We start from the raw sequence: 18,268 nt of genomic DNA on the forward strand, positions 1-18,268 counted from the left end.
GCCTTACACACTTCAAAGCACTCACCATAGCACATACCCTCCCCAGTGTCCATAACGCAACACCCCGCCCCCGGCAACCCTCAGTTTGTTTTGTGAGATTAAGAGACACCTTTTCTTTCTTTTTCTTGCCTTATTGAATTGGCTAGGATATCAGGTACAATGTTGAATCTAAGTGGTTGAGACTAGAGAGCTTCGTTTTCTTCCTGATTGAAGGGTGAAAGCACTCAATATTTCATTGTTTGTTGTGATGTTACCTGTAGGTTTTTCAAGGATGCCCTTTGTAAGTTGGGGAAGTTTTCTTATGTTCCTAGTTGGCTGAGAGTTTTTAACTAGAGTGGATGTTGAATTTTGTCAAATAATTTTTCTGCATCCCCTTTTCTGCATCGTTTATTCTGTTAATATGATGAATTACAGGGGTGCCTGGGTGGCGCAGTCGTTGGGTGTCTGCCTTCGGCTCAGGTCATGATCCCAGCATTGTGGGATCGAGCCCTGCATTGGGTACCCTGCTCCGTGGGAAGCCTGCTTCTCCCTCTCCCGCTTCCCCTGCTTGTATTCCCTCTCACAGTCTCTCTCTCTCTCTGACAAATAAATAAATAAAACCTTTAAAAAAATATGATGAATTACATGGACTGTGTTTTTGCATGTTAAACTAACCTTGCATTCCTGGGGTAAAACTGTCTTGATCATAATGTATTATTCTTTTTTATGTTGCTAGATTTGATATGCTAATATTTTGAATAAGGGCTTTTGCAGGCACATTCTTCAAGAGGATGTAACTCATGATTAGATTAAATATGCAGAGCTGTATGCAGAATAGCAAAATATTGTATAGCTAGCTGCTGCTTATTGAAATAGACAAGTGCCTGTAAGTGCCCTATGTTAGGATGATGGGGAATTCAAAAATAAATTTGCACAGTATACCTGTAGGCATGCTAGTGGCGATAGATAGCTCTCTCTCTTTTTTTTTTTTAAATTTCTTTTCAACGTAACAGAATTCATTGTTTTTGCACCACACCCAGTGCTCCATGCAATGCGTGCCCTCCATAATACCCACCACCTGGCTCCCCCAACCTCCCACCCCCCGCCCCTTCAAAACCCTCAGGTTTTTTTTCAGAGTCCATAGTCTCTCATGATTCGTCTCCCCCTCCAATTTCCCTCAACTTCCTTCTCTTCTCCATCTCCCCCATGTCCTCTGTGTTATTTGTTATGCTCTGCAAATAAGTGAAACCATATGATAATTGACTCTCTCTGCTTGACTTATTTCACTCAGCATAATCTCTTCCAGTCCCATCCATGTTGATAGAAAAATTGGGTATTCATCCTTTCTGATGGAGGCATAATACTCCATAGTGTATATGGACCACATCTTCCTTATCCATTCGTCCGTTGAAGGGCATCTTGGTTCTTTCCACAGTTTGGCGACCATGGCCATTGCTGCTATAAACATTGGGGGTACAGGTGGCCCTTCTTTTCACTACTAGATAGCTCTTTTTAATACAACCACTCTATTGAAATCAGAGTTTCTGGTGTTGTAGTTACAAAACAAATACTCCGAGTTCTGATTAAGTTACTTGTTTTATTTATTTAAAGATTTATTTTTATTTTAGAGAGCACACACACATGAGCGGAGAGAGAGGGCCAGAGAGAGGGGGCAAGAATCAGACTCTATTTAGCATGGAGTCAGATGTAGAGCTTTATCTCAAGAACCTGATATAATGACCTGAATCAAGACCAAGGGCCAGGTGCTGAACCAACTGAGTCAACCAGGCATCCCGATTTATCTATTTATTTAAAAAAGCTTTTATTTAATTATTTGAGAGAGAAAGAACGAACATGCGTGCGAGTTGTAGGGAGGAGAGAGAATCTGAAGCCAACTCTGCGCTGAGCACAGAGCCTGATGTGGGCTCAGTCCCATGACTGTGAGATCATGACCTGAACCGAAACCCAGAGTTGGATGCTCAACCAACTGAACCTTGTTTTATTTAATAATAGTTGGTTTTTAATCCTACTGGCTCTGCCTTATGGTTCATTATTAATATATTATCACATTCTCTAGGAACAATATGATGACATATGGTTTTATTTATGTTATTAATAAGTGTTACATCATGGTGGCACCTGGGTGGCTCAGTCCTTAAGTGTCTGCCTTTGGCTCACGTCATGATTCCAGGGTCTTGGGATCGAGCCTGGCTTGGGCTCCCAGCTCAGCGGGAAGCCTGCTTCTGCCTCTCCCACTCCCCCTGCTTGTGTGCCCTCTCTCTGTGTCAAATAAATAAATAAAATCTGAAAAAAAAAGAAGAAAAAGAAAAAGAATTGTTAGATGGGGCACCTGGGTGGCTCAGCTGATTGTGTCTGACCCTTGATTTCAGCTCAGGTCTTGATCTTAGGGTTCTGAGTTCAAGCCCCACATTGCCTACTAAAAAAAAAAAAAAAAAAAAGAAAGAAAGAAAAAGGAAAAAACCCAAGGCTGTAAGAAATGGATTTTCAGGCTTTTTCATGTTATGGGTGGAAATGTCATAGAACCTTGATAAACAAGCAGAGTCTAAATAATATGAGACAATCAATGATAAACATTTTGTTATGAGTATATCACTAATATGTGATGAGTGGTTTGAAATAAGTATTGGGCTAGTAAATTTTGAGATTAGGTTGTATAAATTTTCAATATATATGCCTTGTCTGGATGCCTTTAAAATCTCTAATATTTCTTCCACACCTTTTGCATTGTTCCATTTATAGTAGAACACTAGGTTATATTTGAAACAAATTTACTTAATGACAGGGGAGATGAAGCAAAAGCCTAGAGGTAGAAGAAAGAAGAAAAATCATTTAGGAATGGTTTCCTGTGTAGAAGTAGAATATGAGAACATTCAGTGAGTTTAGAAACATTACAGCAAGTTCTACTGATCTATTTATAAACAATTAAACCCCCTAAGTCCGGTGTCTGTTTGATGGTCTCCTGGTAATGCTACTGGTAGACTATAAACTGAACCCACTCAGGAGTGCAAGTTCATCTTCTTTATTTAATCTTTGTTTTGCCTCTGATGGTAAGGTTATCTAGTTGTAGCAATTCTTCTGTTCTCTCTCTTATGTGATCCTAGGTATCCAGTAAATATTGATGTTTGCCGAATTATTCATACAAAAAATAATTTATAGCAGTCTGAAATCAAAACTGAGGAAGCTGACATTTTTTTCTTATAAAATATTCTGTGTTGTTTCTGTTCTTCATGAATACTATTTCGGTGGATTAATTAAAGCCACAAAAATCCAATTTAATAGGAACTAATGGTATGCTTCCCTCCTTTCCAGCCCCCAAATCAAATAAAAACTTTCCAACATTTTACCCACTGAGAACCAGCACTGTCTGCTACTCCTTTTAGGGATTTTTTTTTTTTTTTTTTTTTTAAGATTTTATTTTTTGAGAGACAGCATGAGAGGGGAGAAGGTCAGAGAGAGAAGCAGACTCCCTGTAGAGCTGGGAGCCCAATGTGGGACTCCATCCTTGGACTTCAGGATCATGACCTGAGCCGAAGGCAGTTTCTTAACAAACTGAGCCTTCCAGGCGCCCTCCTTTTAGATATTTTTACCCAGGTTTTCTTGTGTCTGTGTTTGGTCTGATCTGATACTGAGTTGCAATATGTGATGATTATTAGTGAGCAAGTGTCAGTTTTATTTAAGTCCCAGAGATGAGTAAGTCTTGACCTTTGAATGTTATTCACTGACTAGATACATCAGTCAAACCAAAGTAATTTGTTGAGATTTTTTCTTTTTAAGAGAGCAGTGAGGAGGGGCAGAGGAAGAAGGACAAGCAGATTCAGCTCCAAGCGGGGAACTGACCCCAGCATGATCTCATGACCTTGAGACCAAAACTAAGAGTCAGACACTTGGGACGCCTGGGTGGCTCAGTTGGTTGGGCGGCTGCCTTCGGCTCAGGTCATGATCCCAGCATTCTGGGATCAAGTCCCGCATCGGGCTCCTTGCTTGGCGGGAGCCTGCTTCTCCCTCTGCCTCTGCCTGCCATTCTGTCTACCTGTGCTCGCTCTCTCTCCCTCTCTCTCTCTGATAAATAAATAAAATCTTAAAAAAAAAAAGAGTCAGACACTTAATCTACTGCATAGCCAGGAACCCCAATTTGTTGAGATTTTTAAAAAATCTGTATTAAATTCATTTTTAGGTTATTTCTTGAGAATTTTCTCAGTTTTGATCATGAAAATGACGGTGATTATTTCTGTACTATTTTTCCTCATTTTTAATTTTTCATCAACAGAAATGAGAAATATTGTCTGGTCAGCTCTTGTAGAATTCACTGGCCCTTTTCTCCTATCCCTGCAGCCTCTGAACCAAGCTGTGCTGTGAGGTGAATTTAATATTAGCAAAGGGGGCTAATTACACATAGTCATGAATGTGTCTGCACATTATTACACACTGTGATCCCTTCCCCCACCCGCCGTTTGGTGACATACATTTTATAAAGTTGCTGTGTACAAAGCACTGTTCTTCGTGGAGAAGGAGGATTCAGATATGAACCTTGCCTTCCAAAAATCTTACTGTCTTCTGTGAGAAGTGAGCTCACACGCAAATAAATAGAGCTCATGGAAAGTAATGGGGTGAGGTTGGGTGTGGCCTCTAAGTGTTAAAGTGGCCAGTCTCTCTCCCAGAATTCTTCTCTGGAACATTGGAGTTGTGTGGAAGAATGGCTTCGTCAAAGGATCTTTGATCAGAGACCAACCAGTGGAGGGGCCTGCTCTTCTTTTTCATTATGAACACTTCTAAACACACACACAGAAAGACTAATAAAATGAGCTCCCATAGTCAGCCCTCAGATTCAGTAATTATTTTGTTAAATTGTTCCATTTTATTTTTTCTTGCTGTTGTGTTTTAAAGCAAATTTCAAACATCTGTCATTTCAATCCTATGTACTTAAGTGTACATCTCTAAAAATATGGCCATTTCCTTGTATAATTACAATGCCACCATGAATCTAACAAAGTTAACAGTAATTTCTTGGTGTCATCTCACAGAGGTTGTCACTTGTAAGCCTCATTTCAGGCTATCCTTGCCATTTTGGGTGTCTTTAAGGTCTTCATTGGCTTGGACCCAATAAATCATTGCTGTGGATAATTCTGCATGATAGGCTTTTTCTGGATACTTTTTCTAATGGAAGAATCTGAGTGTGTTCAAGGAGTTGATTCTGATAACTTTACTCTCAGGTAGGTTCAGAAAGCAATTTAATAATTTACACTTGCAGTCAGGCTACTTCTTAGTTTGAATTGAGATTTAAAATATAGTCAAAAGCAGCCATCTCTAGAACACACATTGTATGATAGCACATTGGACTTCTAGCTCAATTTGGTGTGATCATTCAAAAGAATACAGTCAGAAAGCATGATGAAGTTTGATATTCGAGGCATAAAAAGAGCTAACCATGGTTGAGTTATTGATGTTATCTTTGATTCTTTTTACTCTTCTCTACTTCAACTAATTAGCATATATTCCTGAAAATACCAACAGTAAGTACAGCCTTATCCCTCCAATACACTTGCAAACAAAGATGCATATCACAAAATATTCTGGAAACCCAGAGAAGTAGCCAGTATGGAAGCCACGTAAGTGCTCCCCCCATCCCCCCAACAGGGTCAGAGTAGATCTTTTCACTTCCTGAGAGCTTAGACACAACTTGATATATATCATCTGATACTGTAGACTTGTAATATGATTTTTAACATGCTATTAATTTTAACTAATTGCTGTTATTGCAATAATTATTTATTGACCCAAATAAAACCCATTATCTTCTTGTGGTCCTTTCTCTGTGTTTCCCTATCTTATTTAGCGGCATCATTATCCTCCCACACAAGAAAGTCTAAGATTTTTCCTTTGACGCCTCCTGCCAGTTAGTCATCTTTGTAGTCCCTCTGTTCACTGCATTCTAGGTTTCCAGCCCTTGTTCCAGATCTGGACTCCATATCTGAATCATTATGAGAGCTTTTGGTTCGCTTCAGTCTTTGCCAGTTACTTTCCCTGCCAGTCTATCAGCTCCTTACTGCTGGCTGTCATTTTAAAATAGAAACCTCTTCGCATCACTCCTTTACACACAAGCCCTTGGAGCTCTTGTTATTTCCAGACTAAGAGCCAGGCCTTTCAGTGTGACATTTGAAGTGCTGCATGCCTCCCCGCATTAGACTACAAGGTATTGCTTCTTGTACTCCCTACTTTCTTTCCTTTTTTTTTTTTTTTTAAAGATTTATTTATTTATTTTAGAAAGGGAGAGAGACAGTGCACAGTGGGGAGAGGCAGAGGGAAAGGGAGAGCAAGTCTTAAGCAGACTGTGTGCCTAGTGCAGAGCCTGACTCGGGGTTGATCCCATGACCCTGAGATCACAACACCAGCCAAATATCCAGAGTCGGGCCCTCAACTGACTGTGGCACTCAGGCGCCCTATATTCCTACTGTCATTCTTCCCTGTCCTGCCCACATCGCCTGTTACCTGAAATGCTGATAAGGGATAGAGACCCCAGCCAACGTGCCTTCACTTACTATGCTGAATAAATGCAGGTTGTATAGAATTAGTTCTAAGGAAGTTTTTCTTGTTTCTTTTAGTTCTGTCAAATCAATATGAGACTGTAGATGAGAAATATTCTTGGATACAGTTTTTAAGGTTTAATACTCCAGGGACTTAGAGTCTTAAGTTTTTGTTTTTGTTTTTTAAATTTTTATGTATTGGACAGAGATCACAAGTAGGCAGAGAGGCGGCTGGGGCAGGGTAGTTGGGGTAAGCAGGCTCCCCGCCGAGCAGAGAGCCTGATGAGGGGCTTGATCCCAGGACCCTGGGATCACAACCCGAGCCAAAGGCAGAGGCTTTAACCCACTGAGCCACCCAGGCACCCCAGAGTCTTTTAAGTTTTAATAGTGGTGACAGTCACCTGTTTTGATCATTCCTGCCTCTCCCCTTGAATCTCTAAATTCTGCCTTTACTGTTGTTTATTGCTCTTTGCTTATGGCAGGGAGGAGGAGGAAGATATAAAAATAAAGGAAGTGGAGTTCAGTCAGGGAGAGAGAGAGACACCCTGATAGAAGAGGTTATCAAACACCAGCTGTTTGTGGTTTGTTTAAGGGGGAAATACTTGAAAAAAGAGAGAGAACTTTTCATTTTGAAATAGGATTCTTTGTTGCATTAACATATGGTCTTTTTCAAAATGCAGAACTAACAAAGGGTGGGAATCTTTTCACTTATGTTAGTAACTGTAATTTTTTTTTAAAGATTTATTTATTTTTGAGAGAGCACATGTGTGCACAAGTGGTGGGGATGGGGACAGGGGCAGATGGAGGGGGAGAGAGAGAATCCTCAAGTAGACTCCATACTGAGCGCAGATCCCGACGTGGGGCTCCATCTCACAACCCTGAGATCATGACCTTGGCTGAAACCAAGAGGCAGTAACCCAACTGACTGCACCACCCAGGCACCCTGTAATTTGTTGTTTTAATGAGCATATGAGATTCACCTGTTTTTACCATTAAAAAAATACTGTGTTTATATGGACTTTTCAGAAAGGTATTCAATTGTTATTTCAAATATCTTTATTTATTTTTAGACAAAAGAAGTTAGAGAAAGTGATGGAGGAAGAAGGCCTGAAAGATGAAGAGGTAATTCATATTGGGAAATTTTTCCTTGAACCCAGCATGGCAAATCTTATTCAGTAAGTTGTTAGCTTTGGTACATAGGGTGCTTGGCTTAGAGGAATTTATGAGGGCTGATGTACTTCTGGATTTAGGTACTCATGCAAAGGGAGAAATTCATTACTAAGTACCAGGGAGAGGAAGATTTATCTAGGCATAGTTGTAATAAATTAACTAGATTTAGAATTCCAAGAAAATAAAGAGATGAGATCACATTAAAATTAAAAACAACAACAACAACAACAAATTATAGCATACTTATGGAAGTCACAGAAAAGTCTCGATAGGAGTGGAGCAAATTTCTGAAATCATTATCCAGGCAAAATATCTCTTCAGATGAGTCCTCCCAGTGTCTACTGACGTGGTAGGAGAAAATATAGTTAAGAAACTATGCAAGAAACTGAAAGTGGAAATGCCTTCAAAAATAGGAATGAATCATAGAATTCAGGAAAATGGTGAAAAATACTGAAAACTTGTGGGAAATATAGAGCATAAAATGAACTCCAATGTGTAAAAAAAGACTAAACCCAGAGGGAAATTAGAGAAAACCCTATGCCCTTTTATTTTATAGAAGCTTAAAGGAAAATATTGATTGTTTATTGTTCCTTCTTTAGAAAAGTTAGGATAGTTGATTGCCAAACTAGATTGGTCAGAGTCCTCAGAGGAGGCACTCCACATCTGTTCCGTACGGTTTGGTTATTGTGTCCAAAGGCTGGGGAGGAGAGATGTGACCTCTTAAGGGTTCAGAAGGTTCTGCTTAGTCCGCCTGGTCCTGCTTTCCCATTCGCAAATAAGACTGCTATGAAGTCGCAGTTTCAGCTCCTCCCCTTCCCACTTCTCTCCCCCTTTAAACATTAGAAGCGTTTGAGGAGGTCAGCGCATGCACGGAAGGAAACAGAGTTTCTTCGTTTGAAGAGAACAAGACTTGGATTGGAAGATTTTGAGTCCTTAAAAGTAATAGGCAGAGGAGCATTCGGTGAGGTAAAAAACCACAGCTATTTGTCAGATACAAAAACACCACACAACTCTGAAGCTGCTGACATACCGTGAGTTCTTGATTGTTGATAGATCTGCAATATGGGGTAGGTGGGTCAGGCATGCCAGCCCCACGTCTGTCCTTTATTTCCCCCTCCACTGTCCCAGGTCTCTGATTGTTCTTCTGTTTTGCCAGAGATGGTGTTGATGCTCTAAGTATTGATCTAGAGGGAGAGTTGAAAGGTAGAAGAAATCAATACTTATTATCTACTGAGTGCTTCTGTCTTACAATCATGACAATAACTCATTTTATGGATGATGAAATTAAGACTCAGGGGGGATATATAATGTTCCATTGTCACACAACCAGTGAGCAGCAGTACCAGAAGTTGGGCCCAGGAGTTCCTGATTTTTTTTTTCTTTTTAGTTTTTAATTACTTGGTGCTCATCACAACAAGTGTGCTCCTTAATCACCATCACCTATCCCCCCACCCGCCTCTCCTACGGTAACCATCAGATTGTTCTCTGTAGTTCTCTGTTTCTTGGTTTGCCTCTTTCTCTTTTTTCCCCTTTGCCCATTTGCTTTGTTTCTTAAAGGAGTTCCTGAACTTAAAGCTCTCGCTTTTCCTAGGATCACACTGCCTCTCCAGGAGCAAACTAACAGCATATCTCCACCCTTTATTTCTTCCCCTCAGATTGCTATTGCTCTAATGATGGCCCTAGGAAACAGAATTTATAACAATGGGTTATACAGGTAGTGGTAGAGAGTTGAAAGCATTTGCCACTTTATCCCACCTGGTCCTGTGGACGCATCCTGCTTAGTCACAAGGGCAGTCTGTTGGGGAGGGTTTGAATGAGCCCATGCAAGGTCATCTTCATTAAAGGAAAACACCCAAAGTGAACGGCTTACTGATGCAATAGTTTCATTAACTTTGTATAAAAGGAGCAGCATATTATTAAAAAGCCATACCTAGGGGAAATGTGAGCAACGAACTTAGAGGCACAAGTGAAAGATGAAATTGATCCCTCAGTGTTCAGAATCCCTGTTGGCTTGTGGAGAGAGGGAAAGGTACAGTACCACGTCTAAAAGGGCTTTCTGTTTAGGGAGGAAGGGACATGGGACTCAGTCAGGAAAAACTGAAGAAAGGTGCAGGGAGAAGAAAGCATACTTACTGGGGAGGGGGTGCGGTGCAGGGGGGTGATATGCAGGGACTTGCCAAGAAGTTTGTCTTTGGATTTGCAGACCATTAATTTTCTTTTCATCATAAAATTACCTATTCTTTCTCAAAACATTGGAAGATAAAAAAGAGAAAGGAAAACTGCAAAAACCCCATTTCCCTAATTATACATTTTAGGTTTTTTTCCCTTCTAGATGTTTTTCCTATGCATGAGCTTTTGCTGTTGTATTAAACATTGTTGTCATCACTTCCTTAGGGTTCTGAGCTGATTGGATGACATGTACCTTGGGTGTAATGAGTCCTTAAATTTGAAAGGGTTTTAAATTAGATTGATGTGTTCAACTAGGGAGCCAAAGCTGTTCAGATGTGGAGATGTTTGAGAATGTTTCCAGGGCTGACTTCATGGTATATAATAAATATATCCATTTTGGAACATTAAAAGGCACTTTTTTCTGCTTTGTTATTGCTGGTTGCTTATATTAATATTGTAATACTTTTTTAGTTTAAATTATTTCTTGTAGTACATGAAAGTGCTAGCTTGACATTGTGAACTTTTGACTTGGCATTTCTTTTATAACTTTTAGGTGCGGCTTGTTCAGAAGAAAGATACGGGGCATGTGTATGCAATGAAAATACTACGTAAAGCAGATATGCTTGAAAAAGAGCAGGTAAACCACAATTGTAGCAGTGATTTTAGTCAACTTAAATAAAATTTTTTGTCATGTAGAACTGTTCTTTTTGTTTATTTGAAATGTATTTTCTTATTACAGTTTTCTTTAGCACTGTCATGTGTGAATATACATATAATATTACTTTTCTTTCCCCAACAAAGAAGCAGTTACATATATCTTAAAAGGACAAGTACTGCCTTATGTTGTGTGGTCTTTTAAAAGTTGAAAACCTATTAGAAGCACCTGCTGTTTGTGTCTCCCAATTGATTACAAACTGTGCTTGTCAGGAGGAGCCTGTTTTTGAGGTCACACTTGCTGTGGTAGCATGTTCCTACTGAATGCTAAGAGAAATTGTATATATATACCTTGGAACTGAGACTTGGGAACCAGAATTTGGAATTTGGAATCTAAAATGTGTCTTACAATGCTTCATTCTGTACCCTCAAACCAAAGTTGGGTCTTCTGAGTAGCTCGTTACTACCCAAGAGAGACCAGTCTTCTTTCTGAATGAATTTGAAAAAAATCTAATGCAAACGGCAGAGCAGTGCAAATTCTCTTTTAAGGATTAAGAGCACTTTCTAAAACCTAAACCTACTTTGCATAGAGATATATAAGATGCAGAAGTACTTTATGCAAAATAAAATTTTTAATATTGGACAGTATATTAAAAACAAGAATGCTGTGTTTCTATAAATCTAATTTCATTGAGCGGTTTGCTTAAGAACAGATTGTAGTGGGTGATGCCTGCATATGTCCTGTAAAGGATCAGATGCTCCAGGAGGGCATAGAGAGACCCTGTGGCAAGGAGAGCTCTGGGTGTAGAGTGCAAGAGCAGGAATGGAGAGCAGCTCTGCAGCCAGTCCCTTCTGCCTCTTGAGACATGATCATTGAGGCTTCTCTGCCTTTTAAGTTTCAGTCATCATTTGGAGTTTTTATTTTCGCTTCAATTTTCATACACTACCCATAAGCTTAGAGTCACAGGAATTTTGGTTGAGAGTATCAAATACCCTGGCAGTGAACCTTCAGACATCATAGCTTATGCTAATGCCGGCTTCATTCAGAACGCTCAAGAGCCCTGTTTATGTATTATCTGAAATTAGTGTGTGGAATGGGTATAGGCAGTGAAAGAGTTTCAGTTAGTCTTGAAAAATGAAATGTAAAACTATATTGATTAGTCAGTGTATTTCGTATTTCGTAAGTAAAGTTTATTTTTACAAGACCTATTTCCTGTAGTTTTTTTAAACAAAGGCTTTTAAAACATTTCTTATCAAACAATTAGTGTTCAGAATCACATTGTTAAAAGAAGTGTGCATGAGGACTTTCCCTTATTGGTCCTTCATAGCGTGTGCCTGTTGCCCAACAGGGTCACAGAGGACAATCCAAGCATAGGGTGTAAAAATAGTTTTTTGAATATTGTACCTTCTTCAAAATCATTTTCTAAAGTTCTCTACATGAGAGTAGAGGGGCTTTCTCTGAGAGTAGGATTTTAAACAATGCATCAACTGAATCGTTAGCTCACCGTGCTGTTGGACTCTGTGGGTTTGATCTCGGGGTGGTCCAGTTAAAGTCTCTGGCCCCACACGCTGCCTGGATCAGCCATCCTGAAGCATAGTTTGTGTCAGGTGTGACAGGAAGTAGACGAGTGCAGATCCGTCACTTTTGGGTAGGGCTGACAAAGTTTAGATTCAGAGCCTCATTTTTTGTAGGTAGAGGTGCCTTATCTATAGGAAAAGTTTGTTGTTTGCTTTTACTAAACTGAACAGGAATTAAAGCTACTCACTGAGAGTTCAGGTTGTTATCCTGATCCATAGGGTGGAAAATTTTAAGGATAATAAATTTTAGAGGATAAGAGACCAGCATTTAGCTCTTTTTTTTTTTCATATTTCTCTTACATTGCAGAGGAAAACTTCCTGTTGTGATGCCAATATCATATTAGGATGGGACAAAATACGTACTTTTATCTTTGCTTTTCTAGCACTTAGGGGAGCAGCTAGCATTTAGCTCCCTACCCCATTAAATATTTACAGAACTGGGAAAGGGAGCCTCTGATGTGAGTTGCACCTCTGGTTCTTCCCTCCCTGACTCTCTATTTACCTGACTCCACTCTACTCTTGGGGTTCCTAGCTGCTGTTTCAGCCCCAGGAGGGAAGGTCAAGGTATGCACAGGTGACCTAGAGCTTTCCCCTTGGCAAACAGAGAATGTGGCAGTCACCATTCTGTCCTCCAGGGTGACTGATGAGTGGTAGTAGTAGTCCCTCCCCTTTCCTTTGGCTCCCTGTGACAAGCAAAGGCCTTCTCCGCAGCCAGGAGAGCAGAGGCAGGTGGAGTTTGACTTGTATGGTCTTCATGTCCGCTAATGCCCAGGACCTGGCCTCAGCTGCAGTCGAGCAGGTGGCATTACTGTTTCCCAAAACTTTGCTTCTGTATGAAAGCTGAGGAAAAACATCTACCCTTACTCAGTTTCTTCCTGATTTCCTAACACTGTTCCTTACCACCCTTTTCTTCCATTTTCCCACCCTCGTACCCTAAGTAGAGATGTACAAAATGGAAATTTTCTGCAACATTGAAACTATTTAAAAAGTCCCTAAACAATTTTAGTACAGCCTTGGAACCTAAATCCGTAAACTCAAGTGCCCTGAGGCCTGCAGAAAGAATAAGGCAGCTTATGTGTAAGATGGGAGAGGGCTGGGAGCTGCGTCCAACTGGAAGAGCGAGTGCCTGACTTTGCCAAAGAGATTCCGATAAAACAAGCAAACGAATAGAACATCGTAGCAAATAAAACAACAACAACCAGGGGCTGAGTTTGCCACAGAAGGGCCAGTTTGTGAGCTTTAGTACATCTTTACCTCCAAACATAGAGAAGTCAAGCCCCGCAGCGTACGTTAAGAGCAAAACCTCTACTCAAGGATTGGACTGGGTCTTAATAAACATAGACATGGATGAACCCAGCTTTGCATCTTATGATACTTATGTAAGGAGGGGTTGGGATTTGATAACATGCAGCAGTGTTTTGATTACTATTACATATTTAAAGTAGATAAGGTAAATTTGATAATAAAATATTATTGTAATGAAGTAATTCTGCCAGTTTCCCCAAATTTTTGGCAACTTGGTCTCCTTAGCTAGTTTATAAGAGCAGAAAACTGGAAATACCAGAAATTTGAATCCGTAACTTCTCTTAGATGTTCTTATATTCAGTTTAGTAAGAACTGAGCACTTTACTCTGTGTGCAGCAGTGCACCAAATGGTGTGGAGTAGTGTTCTAGAACTGTCAACCAGGGCGCTTTCCTTGAAGATAACCTTGCAGACCCAAGGCAAGACTTGTTTAGAGAGTCTCATCTTGGGGACTTCTTTTTGTTTTAAAAGGTTATTGGGACAAAAAGCTGTGCCAAAGAATGGTAGTTTTAACTAATCAGAGGTTCAATATCTAGCACTGTGAAAGTTGCCGTTTGCATTACAGCCATTCGTTGTGTTATTTTTTTAAGCCTTTCATCACTCAGGTGTTCATGACTGAATACCTTCAAGTCAAATGTTTTCCGTTTTGAGTTCATATGTTTGCCTGAGCACAAATTAGATCTTTTACGTCATCACAATTTAATACTCAAACAGTATTTAAATTGTTTAAACAAATATACAGTCGAATAAAGCAGAGCAAGGCTTGTCATTAATCAAATGCATATACCTCCAGGTTGGCCACATTCGTGCGGAGCGTGACATTCTAGTGGAGGCAGACAGTTTGTGGGTTGTGAAAATGTTCTATAGTTTTCAGGATAAGCTAAACCTCTACCTAATCATGGAGTTCCTGCCTGGAGGTAATTACTTGATGATGAAAGGTCATTTTTCCTTTTTGTTCTGTGGTTTCTCTCACTCTCACGTCAATTAACCCTCCTTTCTACTATTAACCGTGCTCACAAAGTTGCTTTCTGTATCTTTTTTAGGTCTGTAAAGGAGGTCAGTAACCTGTCTTGTGCTGGGGTGCCTTTCTACAATTCTTAGTGCCATAAAAGTAACCTTCTCATTCATTCTCATGATTTCAGATGGACATTTCTTTCTTTTCTTTTTCTTTTTCAATATATAGGAATAAAATAGGGACTCTGCCTGCTCTCCTGTCAGTGGGAATCATGTATAATCAATTACCCAGGTGACCAAATTGAAGCTATTACATTCTTTGCTTCAACTTTTTGGTTTCTTTTTCTGTAACTTGTATTAATAAGGAGTGACTTTCTCATTACCTATATTAGTAGCCAGAAACAGTTTCTCATTTCTGAGATTTCAAGTTTTACATAACGCAGCATGTGTATCTCCTAAGACTGCTCCAAAGTGAACCCATAACAGAACATACCATCTGTTCTGGGGAATACAGTCTGTTTGCAAGTGAGCAGATGAGCTGTGAGCAAACCCTGGTGGGGGGGAAAAAAAGAAAACTTTTTCTCTTTTTGGTTCTATAACAAAGCAAATACAACTGTGGCATAATATTTTTATCCTGTGATAACCTTTCTTTAGATCTAGGGTCATCAATTTTTAACGAACAGTTAAAATGCAAGTTAGGAAAGAGTCTGTGGTAGAATGAGGAGAAACTTTTGAACATTTAGATGCCAGTTCTTAAATAGGAATAAGAACTGGCTCAGTCCCCAGCCCCTCGACACGTGTCTCCTCGAGCCTTACATGCTCCATCTTCCATAGCTCCTCATGTCTCCTGGACCCTGCCCTTTGCACTCGGTGGAGCTGGCCTGCAGAGCCATAGACCATCTGCCTTGAGCTCTCTGATCATCTGGGCAGACTCGCACAGGTGAGGCCACCAGCTACTCTCCTGGGCCACAGCGCTAAGGCCACACAGCTACTCTAGAGCTGGCCTGAGTGCACCACTCCCATGTCTCTGGTGTGCCTCCAGATTGAATATGTAGCTGCCAGGAGTGATTAGAGAATCCTGTTTTTTAAGTCTTGGGTCAAAAAAAGAGAACGTTTTAATAAATGGTTTGAGTTTTGCCTGAGTGTTAAAATATCCCCTTTTTTCCAGGAATATAAAAAAATTCCCCCAAAGTTATAAATGAAATAAAAAAAAAAAGCATGATGTTTATTAAAATCAGAGGTTTCTTTCTCTTTTCCTGTTTTCTGACCATAAATGGCTTTATATGGAATCTAAATTGAATCTTTCCTGTTTCTCTTAGCTTTAAACTTCTTATACATATTTTCTTTGCTTTGCTTTTGTCTGACCATTGAATTAGGATCAGAATCTTTTTTTTTTTTTGCCATTTTATGTTGCTGGTATTAAGCAGAAATAGTTAAATTTTGACTTTGAAGAAAACTAGGGAGTTTACCTTTTAACTGCTAGAATACTGATAATTGTGTCATAAAAGTTGCATCAAGCATATCAGTGTATATTTAACTACCTATAATAAAACACTGGAGAAAAAACTCCACTGATCTTGGGAGGTGGTGTTCACTCTGTACTTGGGGAGGCAGCCATTACATATCCCAGGAGATAGCATTTTCAGTTCCTTTTTAGCTTTTGTTGACTTACGCTCTGCTACCTAAATCCCATCTTTTTATTTGTTTATGTTCAAGTGTTTTGTAGGTAGAGACTGGAGAACTTGTTTTCTGCCTCCTCATATATTTACTTTTTGTTTGGCATTTTGGCCTCTGTCTACAACAGAGGCAGTATAACCTATGTGGAAATGCCATTTGGTTCTTGGGATAGAGAAGTTAGCAGGCAAAGTGAAAAATAAAGCAATTTTTCCCCCAAGTTCAAAAAATTACCCTAAGCAAATTGTGCGTGCGTGTGTGTGTGTGTGTGTATGTGTGTAAGAGAGAGAGAAAGAAATATCCTTTTTCTCCCCTAAGTGCGGTGGAAATCACTGCTCAGTGGTCAGCATCAGATTAGGTTAAAAGCATTTTGCTCTCTGTGGCTTTGAATTTTACCTTTAAGTGTTAGAGACTACTTCCCATTTCCACCTATAATGGCAGTGTGGGGTCAGTTTCTGGAACACAGAAGAGGCCTGTTTAGCACTGCCTTATGTAGGCAGATAGGGAAGACCTATCTGAAAACTGGCACTTACTCATGTATTGTCGTGTGCGTGTGTTTGTGTGTGTGTGTGTGTGTGTGTGTGTGTGTATGGTGGTTTGTATCTTCTTGTTTCCAGGGGACATGATGACCCTATTAATGAAGAAAGATACCCTGACAGAAGAGGAGACTCAGTTTTATATAGCAGAAACAGTATTAGCCATAGACTCCATTCACCAACTTGGATTCATCCACAGAGACATCAAGCCAGACAACCTTCTCCTGGACAGCAAGGTACTGTGCTAGGAGAGTAGCATGCTCGATGTGTGTTTCCTCATCTGAGCAGTCTCTGGTTTCACACCTGTACCACTTGTAATCGTAGTAAGGGAGCCAGGAACTGCCTTGTATATTCTTCTCTTCTCTCTCTCTCTTTTTTTTTTACAGGTAAGTTTGCTGTTACTTCCCTTCTCTGAAAGGTGTATGACTCTATAATTTGATTGAACATTCTTTTGAATAATAAAGGACCTTTTTGAAAATGATTAAGAGGAAAATTGATTTAGAAGCTTATTTTATAATAAAGCCAAAGATAGTCATCTTTTCCTAGCATATAATTAACTCTAATGCATCACCTACTGGGAACCCCTCTGTTGGGCAACCTTATTAGTTGAGGAACCCAGCCAAGAAACAGGAAGTAAGGCAAACAAAAACAACAACAGCAGTCCGTCCCAAAGTTCAGGTTCCAGATCATTTGCCCTCTGCTTAAAGAAGAGTCATGCTCAACCTCTGTACTGGTCTTGTTGTATTTTTCTTTAGACATGGAAATGAGTTCACTTGCTTGGTTCTTAAACTCATAGCAGATAAGAAGAGAGTCCCTGTGCTGCTAGATTGCTGGCTGCTCCTTGGCAAGTCTCCCCACTGTCCAGACCTCATGTATCTGTAAAGTGAATATGTTGATCCAGAGAAGCTCCAGAGTCCCTTCCAGCTCTAAAATTTTAGGATGTTTTGTTCTGTTACACAGAATTGTTGTTTGGGCTGAACTTTTCTTTTACGTAGAACAGTGAATTTAATTCTTAGGGTATTTTTCTTTATTGCCATTTTTTAAAAAGTTGTATTTAAGTAATCTCTACACCCACTGTGGGGTTTGAACTCATCACCCCGAGATCTAGAGTCACATGCTCCTCTGACTGAGCCAGCTCAGTGCTGCCTTTTGATAATTTGCTTGTGATCTTTGGGAAACCTGAGCTATTGGTATATTTTCTTTAAAAAAATTTTATCTTTCTATTTTGAGGTGACAGGACATTTACCAAATAATTTCTGGGTAGTAGCTATTTTCTTCATAAGAATAATGTGTATACATAGTAGAAAATTTGAACAGTATAAAGAGTTATAAAGAAGAAAAATACCTATAACCTCATCATTCAAAGATAGCTACTATTTTGGTACATATCTTCAGTTACCTCTTCTCTTTGTGTTTATAATTTATATACAGTTAATAGCCTAAAAGTAGCTTGGCATTCTGCTTTTAAAATGTTAATGTATATAAAATTAATTTTCTATGTCATTGTGTTCAGATATACTTTTAATAGAGCAGTGGCCCTACTTTATGTGGTTGGGTTCAGATGCCCTGGTCCTGTACTCTGGGTGTCTTAGTGCAGGCTTAGTTGAACCCCATAGTCTATGTGGAGGTCCAGCAAACATCTTGAAGGCAAGGACCTTGGGGCCTCAGTGTGGCTGAGAAGTCGGGAGCCCTTTTAGGTGCACATTCGC

General features: G+C 39.7%; 1 protein-coding gene across 1 annotated transcript in view; it reads left to right on the top strand.

The window, feature by feature from the left end:
- Positions 1–18,268, top strand: part of STK38 (serine/threonine kinase 38) — a 45,279-nt gene that overhangs the window by 9,868 nt on the left and 17,143 nt on the right. Inside the window, exons 3-7 of the mRNA XM_047735141.1 lie at positions 7,592–7,643; positions 8,535–8,657; positions 10,414–10,497; positions 14,189–14,312; positions 16,641–16,795. Of these exons, the coding sequence (XP_047591097.1) occupies positions 7,592–7,643; positions 8,535–8,657; positions 10,414–10,497; positions 14,189–14,312; positions 16,641–16,795 (538 nt within the window). The remainder of the gene's footprint in view (positions 1–7,591; positions 7,644–8,534; positions 8,658–10,413; positions 10,498–14,188; positions 14,313–16,640; positions 16,796–18,268) is intronic.

This window comes from Lutra lutra, chromosome 6, assembly GCF_902655055.1.
Source record: "Lutra lutra chromosome 6, mLutLut1.2, whole genome shotgun sequence".
NCBI classification, from domain to species: domain Eukaryota; kingdom Metazoa; phylum Chordata; class Mammalia; order Carnivora; family Mustelidae; genus Lutra; species Lutra lutra.